We start from the raw sequence: 11,123 nt of genomic DNA, 5'->3' as shown, positions 1-11,123 counted from the left end.
AGAGGTTCAGTCCATTATCATCAAGGTGGGCACATGGCAGCATCCAGGCAGGCATGGTACACCAGGAGCTGAGAGTTCTACATCTTCATCCAAAGGCAAACAGAAAAAGACTAGCATCCAGGCAGCTAGGGAGAAGCTCTTAAAGCCCATACCCATAGTGACACACTCCCTCCAACAAGGCCACACCTCCTAATAGTGCCACTTTCCATGGGCCAAGCGTATTCAAACCACCACACCTAGCATTCACTACTCACACATGCTCCACACTGAACTTAATGCTGAAGAAGAAACCAGCTTTTGTTAAACAAAACTCTGAACTTTGTCCCCCAGTATCTAGGGATTCAATAGGACGTTGGAACACACTAGGCAACACATCTACCACTAAGCTATATTCCGCAGCACCACCTGTCTTAGTAGGTTTTCTATTCCTGCACAAACATCATGACCAAGAAGCAAGTTGGGGAGGAAAGGGTTTATTCGGCTTACATTTCCATACTGCTGTTCATCACCAAAGGATGCAGGACTGGAACTCAAGCAGGTCAGAAAGCAGGAGCTGATGCAGAGGCCATGGAGGGATGTTCTTACTGGCTTGCCTCCCCTGGCTTGCTCAGCCTGCTCTCTTATAGAACCAGCCCAGAGATGGTCCCACCCAAAAGGGGCCTTTCCCCCTTGATCACTAATTGAGAAAATGCCTTACAGTTGGATCTCATGGAGGCATTTCCCCAACTGAAGCTCATTTCTCTGTGATAACTCCAGCTTGTGTCAATTTGACACACAAAACCAGCCAGTACACTACCTTTCCTTTTTTTATTTAAAATTGGATATTTCTATGATGCCCAGGCTAGATTTGAACTCACTATGTGATGCAATCAGGCCATGAACATTGAGATGCATTTGCCTCTGCTCTGAGAAGTTGGAGTGACTGCAAGTAACAATGCTCTTGTGTGTAGCTAGCCTTGACTAGGTATTTACTCTGTCTCCATACTGACCCTGGCCATCTAGTTTAAAGAATCTATTCCTCAGCTTTTGCGTGTGTTATAATATGAAAGCAGAGACAGGCCCAAAATGAGGTCCAGCTCATGGGGAGGCCCCAAGACCAGACACTATTATGGAGGCTATGAAGCACTCACAAAAAGGGACCTAGCATGATTGCCCTTCAAAAGAACCAACAAGCAGCTGAAAGAGTCAGATGCAGATATTTTCACCCAAACAATGGACAGAAGCTGCTGACCCCTGTGGTTGAATTAGGGGAAAGCTGGAAGAAGCTAAGGAGGAGGTTGGCCCTGTAGGAGGACCAGCAGTCTCAATAAACTTGGACCCCTGAGATCTCTCATGCACTAGACCACCAACCAGGCAGGTACACTAGCTGATATGAGGCCCCTCAACACATATATGGCAGAGGACTGCCAGGTCTGGGTTTAGTCAGAGAAGATGTACCTAACCCTCAAGAGACTGGAGGCCCCAGGGAGTTTAGAGATCTGGTGGAGCGAGGTGGGGAATGGGGACATCCTCGTGAAGACAGGGGAGCAGGGAGGAGTTATGGGGTGTGGAACAGTCAGAGGTTGGGCCAGGAAGGGAGTAAAATCTCGAGTTTATAATTAATTAATTAAAAAATAATGCAAAAGACATAAAATCTTCTTCTATCCTCCTTGATTTTGAATATATAAGACAGTGTCTTCCCAAGTTCTTTCTGTAATTTTCCCCCTACATTTGACTGACCATTGCTGAGAAGTCTCCACACATTTAATTCCTCCAGACAATCAATGAGAATTCATCTTTCTATTCATTTCTGCTTATGAGCCTCCCACCGTCCCTGGAGACCCACCCAAAGCAAGAAGTCTTGTTGTGATTTTCCTCATTACTGTGTTTCCCAAAACTACTGGGTGTTTCCCAAGGATCCCCCCCACACCTGCAGCCTCAGGCCCAGTTCTGGACCAGTCATCTGTGTTCCTCTCACATTCTAAGCTTCTTTATAAGACTAGCTTGGTAACTGTCATGAAAATACAAATCACATTATGGCTGAGTTGAATAAATCATCATCCACTGAGTGACACTATTTAGGTGTCATCCAGACCTGATGATGTCACTGTTCTCCACAGAAAACAACCTGTAAAGCTTGTCTGGCTCTCATGCACTAACTACACCTATCGGTGTACCTTTCTGCGCATGCCTATAATTACAACACTCTGTCTGTTTCTCTTCCTCTCTCTGTTTCTCCCTCTCTGTCTCCCTCTCTGTCTCTGTCTCTCTCTCTCTTTCACACACACACACATACATACATACACACACACACACACACACATCCTTACATGTACATTTTAATAATAATTACCAAATGGTGCTTTTTGCTCTACTCTATTCCCTCACAGATGAATTTAACCTTCAAATTCAACACAGCATTTCACAGATTCCTGGTAAAGATGGCCACAGAGAGCACACCACGTAGTCTGTTATTTCAGACACCCCTTCCATCAAACCTAAGTCAAACCCTATCATTAAGTTGCTCTGTGTAGTCTCTCCAGCTGGCTTTAACTTGTGTGTCATCTGCCACTCTCTGACCTAAGCCTAGTGAGAAAGCCCAATGCACAGAGATATCACAGCTTTCAAAACTGGAAGCCATCCCTCACCACCTTCCTTACTCACTCCTTTTAATTGCATTGCTGAAGAGCTATCCTGTTTGTTAAATGGAAAAGTTAGAGTACAAAATCAATACTCAAAGAAAATTTAACCTTCCCCTTGACTACTTCCAAGATAAGCCTGTGTACCCCAAACAGAAATAAACACAGCTTGGACAATTGGAAAGCAGCACCCCTCAGACATGAAGCTCCTGCATTCATTACCAAGCAACAGTTTATATATCAATCAGCCCAGCAAACACAACTCACCCACACTCCATCCACTTCATAAGCAGTTGAGAACTGTACTTAGCATCAGTGTGAGTGTCACGTGACAACCCAGAGAGACTTTGAACGTGTGGCTCTGTATAAGTTGCCATGTCCGTCAGCTATCTGGCCAATCGACTTGTGATAAACACACAGTAGCCACATAAGAGAATGAAAAATAAGGGCAACCATCTGAAATTTATAAATATTCAAACTTTTACTAGAAACAGCTTGCATGAGAAATTTAAATGGCATACAGTCCTGAAAAGGGTTCCATCCCAAAGATCTACAAAAAAAGAATTGCACGTTCAGATGACACAAACTAACCAGACACATCTAAGCGTTGTCTGGAAAACATAATGGCATGCCACCGCTTAATATCACAGGCTATATGCATAACAGAATCAAGCCAAAGAAAGCCAAAAAAGCAAATGAGCCAATATCAAAAGGAAACAGAAGATGACATTGTGAAAGTAACACAAAGATATATCAATGTCCTTGAAATGGTTTGTGATTGTGAGTTGAGCTAACCCCCTGGAGTGTTACAAACAGCTGGTACTATTTCAGGCAAGCCTGGTCATTAAAACGCCCTCATGGTTTAGTAGGTAGCTCAGGCTCCTGCTACCTTTCCAAGTCTCCCTCTGTGTATAAAGCATGCTGTAGGGAGGGCTGAGGCAGCATCATCACTATACCTATAAGAAGAGCTAACCCAGCCTTCCCAGAGCACCTTCCAGGTGGTCATCCCCCTACCTCAGTGCTATCTTTCCTTCTTGCTACAACTGCAGAATGCATTGTGGGGTCCCCAACAAAGCCTGAGTGCTGTGTGTTTCTCAGTGCCTCACAGACACCAAACCCTTCCTTGATGGAAACTTCCAGAATGCAAGTACCAGTAGAGGGGAGCCTTTTGGATCTGGCCTTGATTTCAATCAAGAGTCCTGGCAAATGATCCTTTTCGATATGCAAAATGCCTGTGCTAGTGAATGATAAAGAATTATATTTCCCCACAAAACCTTTTCTTGCAGGAGGTTAGGGAGATGGTGGGTCTGTCAGAGTTCTGGCATGTAAGCCAAAGAGGATGAAATTGAGGGATAATATGCAATCAAATGACCAGAAGAACTAGATCCTGTAAAACGTGTGGGGTGGGAGTTAATTTGCCATGGTCTTCATAAAGCAAGGCTATTATAATCCTCACATGGAAGTATCTGGAAACGTTAGAGCCGGACAATATTAAAAGCACGTTCTCTCAATAAATTTAAATGTGCTGAACATCTTAGCAATTTAAGTTTTAAATGGGAATTTTAAAATATCAAATGGAATTATGTGCTAAGCTGAGGCTGTTGGCTTTTACAAATTTTAAACCTTATTACAATTCAGGGGTTCCCCCCTTTAACTTCACACAGTTCTAATCTGCATTATATGCACTTTGCTGTGTGGATTTCCTGAGTTCCAACAGTGTTAGGTTTCTGTTAGCATACATCACCAAGAAAAATCTCAGATGATGCAGTTGGTAATACATTAGAGTAACCACATTTGGTATTGTTGTCATGGCCCTTTTGAACTCAGGAGTTCAGAGCTCCAATAACAAGAACAACTGCTATCTATTTTTAAATTAGTGAATCATTGGCTCACAGAAGTCAGGGGGATGAGTGTCTGGCTATGTGTGGGCATGTAGGTGGAGAAGAAACAAAGCCAGCTGTCAGGCATTTGTTTTCCATTAATTATTCTCCCTGTTTTAAAAAGAAGCAGAAGTGAATGTTGAGGAGACAATCAACACAGGCTTGGTTTGCTGTGGGCGATCACATAAGCACCCTGCGTTTACTTCAAACTGTACGATAGATCCACTACCTGCTCCCTGGAGAACTAGTTCATTGCCAGCCCAGACAGCTTTGGGTTTTTGAGAAGTCAAAAGATCTCCTTTGTGAGGAGAAATCACAATTAAATGACTCATTAAGAAATAACTCCAATGTACATCCACTAATTTTATGCCAATACCATTGCTAACACAAAACAGACAGGGGGAGTGTGGTGCTTCGAAATCTCTCCTGAAAACTCTGGAGGCAAAAGTTAGTGATGTATCTGGATATGCCGTCCAACAACTAGAAAGAGCAGCCCAGCGAGCAGAGAGAAGAATATGCCAGCGGGGGCCAGAAAAAACGACCAGCCATATAGGATGGAAGGGGTGAATTCCCAGCAGTCTCTCATCCTCAAGGCTCTGTAGCTTTCCATGTCAGCCACTGCCTGGACCCAGATGACATACAGTATCACCACCAGGGAAAACAGGACACCTGAGGAGAGGAGAAGACCATTAGCTTTTCTGGAGGTATCACACCCTTCTCCCAAACTACCCTAAAGTATTCATTTGTTTAAGTGTAACCTCCATTCTGAGCTAAATCAGACACTGTCTGTGCTATTCTTTATCAGCTAAATCAACAGTTCTCAACCTGTGGGTAGTGACCTCTTTGGGGCTTCAAATGACCTTTCAACAGGACTCACCTAAGATCATCAGAAAACAGGTATTTACATCATAATTCATAACGGTAGCAAAATTACAGTTGTGAATTAGTGATGAAATAATTTTAGAGTTGGGGTCACCACAACATGGGGGGGGGTATTGTATTGAGGGGTTGCAGCATTAGGAAAGCTGCGAACCACTGGGCAAAGTAGACATGATGTTGATTTTCATATTTTAAAGCATTCTGTGGACTGCTGTATCAGCATGAGAGACAACAACCATAGTTGATATGTACTTATCGGTTGCTAACTGTTTGCCAGGTACTGTGCCGAGTCTATGAATATTTATATTGACATGTGTACACTTTAACTGATGCAAGGTTTGAAGAAAGCAGTGTAGTCCATTATTACTTCTTTCAAAAAATGCAGGGGATCAGTGGAATTTGTACCATCAGTCCCACAGCATTAAGTGTGTACAGACACAACTAGCAGTTTTCAGCCCAGGTTGTTGAAACTCTTGCAATACCACCTAACTCTATATAGCTGCAGCCAAATACAGCCATGAAACCAATGTCTACATGAGCACCACATATTTTGTACACGACCACTTGCATGTTCAAAATCTGCAATGGCAAACAAATGTTGAATATTTTAACTTCCATTTTTATTTTATGTGTATAGGTGTTCTGCCTGCCTATGTAAACTATGTACCATGTGTATACACTGAGTGCCAGAGGAGGCCAGAAGAGGGTTTAATCCCCTAGGACTGGAGCTACAGACAGGTCAGTTCTGGGAATCAAAAAGAGCAGCCAGTGCTCTGAACCCCTGAGACATCTCTCTAGCAACCCCTCACCTGTCCACTCATGATACTATACATTAAATACTAAATATATTGAGTAATATGTATCTATATCCATTAAAGGTACATGTCAGATAAAATCATTGTCTTGAAAGAACCAAGAAAGAATATGGCAGAAGAGCTTGAGAAAAATAAACCCTTGAATTTGAGATCACAGGCTTTATGTAAATGAAAGGAAGTGGGAAGAAGAAGAAGGGAGGGGAAAGGAAAAGAAAAAGAAGGAGGGAGGGAGAGAGGAGAGGGGTAAGAGGAAAAAGAGAAAATATGAAATGGAGGGAAGAAAAAAAAGACAGAGGAAGAGGAGGATGGAAGAAGAGAAGACAGGAAGGAAAAGGAAGGAGATGGCAGAAATAAAGAGAACAGAATAAGAGAGGGAGATAAGAGGGAAGAAAGAAGGAACAGGCAGGAAAAGAAGACATTATGGGGTGAAAAGAAGAAAGAAAGTCGGAAAGGGAGGAGAGGAAGGAGAAAGGGAGAGGAAGCAGAGAAGGGGAGGAAGTAGAGAAGGAGAGGAAGCAGAGAGGGAGAGGAAGAAGAAGAGGAGAGGAAGAAAAGAGGGGAAGAAGGTTGAGAGGTAGAAGAGAGGGAGAGGATAGAGACAGGGAGAGGAAGGAGAGAGTGAGAGTGTACACAAAGAGGCAGAGGGAAGAGGCACCATCACACAGTGTATCAACACCTCCACATAATCCATCACTGTTAGCATACTGAGGATGGAGAGCATATCACCTTGATGAGACCTTGAGCCCAGCCATTGACAGGACAGAAGCCAGTGACATTTGAGAGCAGGTTTGGGGGCATACTCATCAGATGTGGCTGCTACTGCAATTACCAGACAGTAGCTCATCATTGGCTCCTGATGCCATGATGTCATAAGAAATTGCTTATTTTGACTCACAGTTTCAGAGACTTGTTCTGGTGGCATCTTGTCCCTGTGGCTCTAGGGCCTATCACAAATTAAAACATCATAGTGGAAGCATTGGGCTGCTGACACTGTTTATTTAAGAAGAGCAATAAAGCACTAAGAGGCCAGGGTTCCAACATCCCTTCAAGAGCATGTCCTTAATGACCTACCTCTCTTCCACTGAACCCTGTCTCCAAAAGGTTCTACCACAATAGAGCCACAGATTGGCGTCCAAGCCTTTAACATGTATCCATTGGAGATGACTTCATCTCCAAATGGTAACAAGTACAAAATGTTCATATTTTGGTTGCTATGTATCTGAAAGCTAACTGTGTTTCCATTGCTAACGCAGAAGTGACAGCATGTCAATGGAAGAGAATGGCTTTCTCCATCCAGCTTGCTCAGCACATTCTTGGTTGTCTTACTACGCCAAGGGGTGAGGCACCACCAGAAAGAAGCTTGAGGATTCAATACAAAAGAAAGGTTTGTAACTCTGCGGAGATGTGCCTGTATTTGAGCTTACACCTTCTCATAATGACCATTCCAGCTACAGATCAATGTGGTATTAACCAAGATGTCTCCCTAAGAAGGTATGCTCTTCAAGCTGTGATTGATATTGTAAGTGCATATGCTGACCCACAGGATGGAGCAACCACCACTGAGTAACAACTGTATCTGAGAAACAGCAGAGATGTAGCTAGAGAGCAAACTTCTTACTTATTCACTTTATATCCTGCTCACTGCTCCCCCAGTCAACCCCTCCCACAATCCTTTCCCCCACCCCATTCCTTCTCCTCTGAGCAAGTGAGACCCCCTTGCCCCGGGTATCCTACCACCCAGGCACTGTGCATCCTCTCCCATTGAAGCCAGACAAGGCAGCCCAGCTAAGAAGACCATATCTCATATACAAGCAGTAGCTTTTGGGGTAGCTCCCAATCCAGTTATTGGAAACCCACATGAAGAACAATCAGTGATACTCTGCTGTGCTTGCAGAAAGGAGTGTGTTGTCCTCTGAGAGGCTCCACCCAGCAGCTGATGCAGACAAATACAGACACCCACAGCCAAACAGTGGATGGAGCTTGGGGACTCTTATGGAAGAATGGGAGGAAGGATTACAGCCCTGTAGGGGATAGAAACCACACAAGAGGACCAACAGAGTCAACTCACCTGGTCCCATGTGACTCTTAGAGTCTGAACCACCAACCAAAGAACATACATGGTTTAGACCTAGGCCTCCTCACACCTATGTAACAAACGTGGAGAGCAAACTTTCAACAAGGCCTTACTTGAGATGTTGGCCAAAATGTGGCTGTAACATGAGTCATGTAGTGACTATGCCAGGGGTCTAACAGAGACTCCATTTTACAGCAACTGCAGGCACAGTAGTATCTGTTAGCAGAAAGGTTTGGGCACTTGCACAACACCCTTTGGCTCCTGCAAACACTGGACAGCTCTTCATGTTATTTGTTGCTATGGTGTTGATCTCCCTTCCATCACAAAAGCACCATCTTTTCAGATATTCTTACTAAAAATTTAAATTGCCTCTGTGAAGAATCAGTCACCTGTATGCATCTTTTCAAAAGCCGTGATTGGATTTGGAATGTTAAAAAGCACATAGCGGGCAATAATGAAGATGATTATTAATAAGAAATAACTTGTACTTAAACAATGCTGCTATTTGGAGAAGAATTGCATTATGAGAGCACTAAAAATGCTCATTTATTTAATTTTTAATCTGTTCTTTAATTGACACAAATGAACACAGTCCATTTAATATATATGAAATCAGTTTGTGATTCTATCTTACCCATGGGGCAAAACAGTCAGTACCTCACTACCAATTAAATTATAGATGATAAGTAGGGGTGGGAGGTGGAGGTGAACTATTTCAACGACTACTGCTGTAAGATTTAATCAGGAGAACCTGTACAAGTCTGTGAGCAAGAAGGGAATGAGGTAGCTGTTACATGTAGCTAGACTAATCAAACAAATCATCGGTTTGAAATGGAGCTACATATCTCACTACTAAAAATTTGAAAAGAAAACAAACCAAGGATGGTCCCTCTCATGTTAGAGCAAATTCACAGTAGCAGATAGTAGGTGATAGAAATGAGAAACCTAGATAATGAAACAATGTAACAATGAGTACAGTGAAACAATGTCACAATCTCACATGAGTGAGATCAAACAATGTAACCAGAGCAGAGAAACAGTGTGGCACTGAGCATGATGAAACAATGTGGCAATGCATGTGATGAAACAATGTAACAAATGTGCCTCCACAGACTCAGACCTTCCACACACTAAAGGATAACTTTTCCTGAAGAAACCTGTCAAGTGGCATGATTTTCAAAGTAATCACAGTAAGCATCACCAGTATTAACTATGTCACAGTGATGAGGCTGGGAGGTGATGGCACTGAATGGAGCAGGTGCTACAGCAAAATGCAGAGCCTAATCCAGCCCTGAAAGGCATTATACCCAAATCCAACACCATTTCAAGAACCCTTAAGCCTGTGCTCTTCAAAAATTCCAAATTCCTGAAAGTCAAAGCAGAAGTAAATCTGGTTTGATGGAGACTTGTGTGGCACAAGTAAACATGATCTATAATCCAGGGTCGAATCCTTTGTTATAAAAGAAATTAATAGAATGGTTACAGAAAGGATAATGGAGGAAGATGGATGAAAGCACTTGCATCTTTGGTGTAAAGTTGAAGACAGTCCCAAACCAAATAATAATAATAATAGTAATAATAGTAATAATAAAAATGACGTTGAGGTAAGAGAGGGACACATACCTGTGGTCACACATGTGCTGGGAGGAACATGGTGGAGAGCAAGGAAGGCAGCACATGTATCCATAGGAAAAATGTCCCTGTCCCTTGTCCCTTTGGTAGGACATTGTGACTCCTCATAAGCAATCACACAGTGAGTTGGCAGATGGAGTCTGTCCATGTGACAGCACTGTTTACATGAACTCTCTATTTTCTCTTTACAGTCTAGGACTTTGTTACAGAATGTGAGCACTAATAGGCTAGGGTGACAAAGGGTGACAAAGGAGCTACCTTTCAAACCCCCCCTGCCACACTGACTTTAGAAGAACAGAAATCAGTGCTGAGATTAGGCAACCATTGTTTTAAAATAAAGTTGTTATTAATTGCATTCATATTAAATATATTTCAAAAGCCCAAATTTATTTGCAATTAAATTTTATGATGCCTGTTTTCTGGAGTCTAATTTTAAAAATTATTAAATAGCTCACTAAAGAAAAGAAAATCAAAGAATAGTCTCAAAGACCATTAGTATTTATGGTCATGCTGAAAAATGAATTAGGAATTTAGTGACCCGAAAGGTACATGGAGACTCTCATAGACAACACGTACAAGTGGAAGTTAACCTATACATTTTCAATGAATCATCTCACAAAGTTATTTTTTATATGCCTAAACACAGTTTGAAAGCCTGTTCCCCCACTTCCTAGAAACAAGAGGAGTAACATTCAGTTACAGATGGACATTGAGCATAGTCATCGATGTTGGGGACAATCAGAGAGAGAATAAGTATCCTGTGAACTCCCCCAAGGCCTCAAGGCCAAGGTATTCTCCACATAACAAGGAAGCCAGCCCTGTGTCACACATACACATAAACAACAGCAGAAGAAGGATTTACTATAAAACCTCTCAAAGTACTAGAAAAAAAGATTTAGGTGCACATTTGTATGCAGGAAATTGAGGCAAAGAAATGAAGGCTTTTTTTCTTTTAAAGAAGGCAAATTGTCAAAGATCTATGCTTGCATCTAACAGTATGTGTATGTGTGGTGAACTGAAAGAGAATGTTCCTCATAGGAACAGGCATTTGAATACTTGGTCCCTGTTGGTGGCATTTGAGGGGAGGTTTAGAAAGTCTGATTTTGTTGGAGGAGGAGTGTCACTAAGAATGGGATTAGAAAGTAAAACATCTCTCCTACTTCCATTTTGCTCTCCCTCTCTCCCTCTCTCCCTCTCTCCCTCTCTCTCCCTCTCTCCCTCTCTC

At 42.5% G+C, this 11,123-nt stretch overlaps 1 protein-coding gene across 1 annotated transcript in view; it reads right to left on the bottom strand.

The window, feature by feature from the left end:
* Positions 1–3,075: 3,075 nt before the first annotated feature.
* Tmem182 (transmembrane protein 182) overlaps positions 3,076–11,123 on the bottom strand; it is a 49,796-nt gene continuing 41,748 nt past the window's right edge. The window contains exon 5 of the mRNA XM_021175170.2: positions 3,076–5,167. Within this exon, the coding sequence (XP_021030829.1) occupies positions 4,947–5,167 (221 nt within the window). The 3' untranslated portion in view covers positions 3,076–4,946. The remainder of the gene's footprint in view (positions 5,168–11,123) is intronic.

The sequence above is a fragment of the Mus caroli genome, chromosome 1 (assembly GCF_900094665.2).
Source record: "Mus caroli chromosome 1, CAROLI_EIJ_v1.1, whole genome shotgun sequence".
Lineage (NCBI taxonomy): Eukaryota > Metazoa > Chordata > Mammalia > Rodentia > Muridae > Mus > Mus caroli.
Note: the sequence above shows the minus strand (reverse complement) of the source record. Positions and strands in the feature narration are given on the sequence as shown.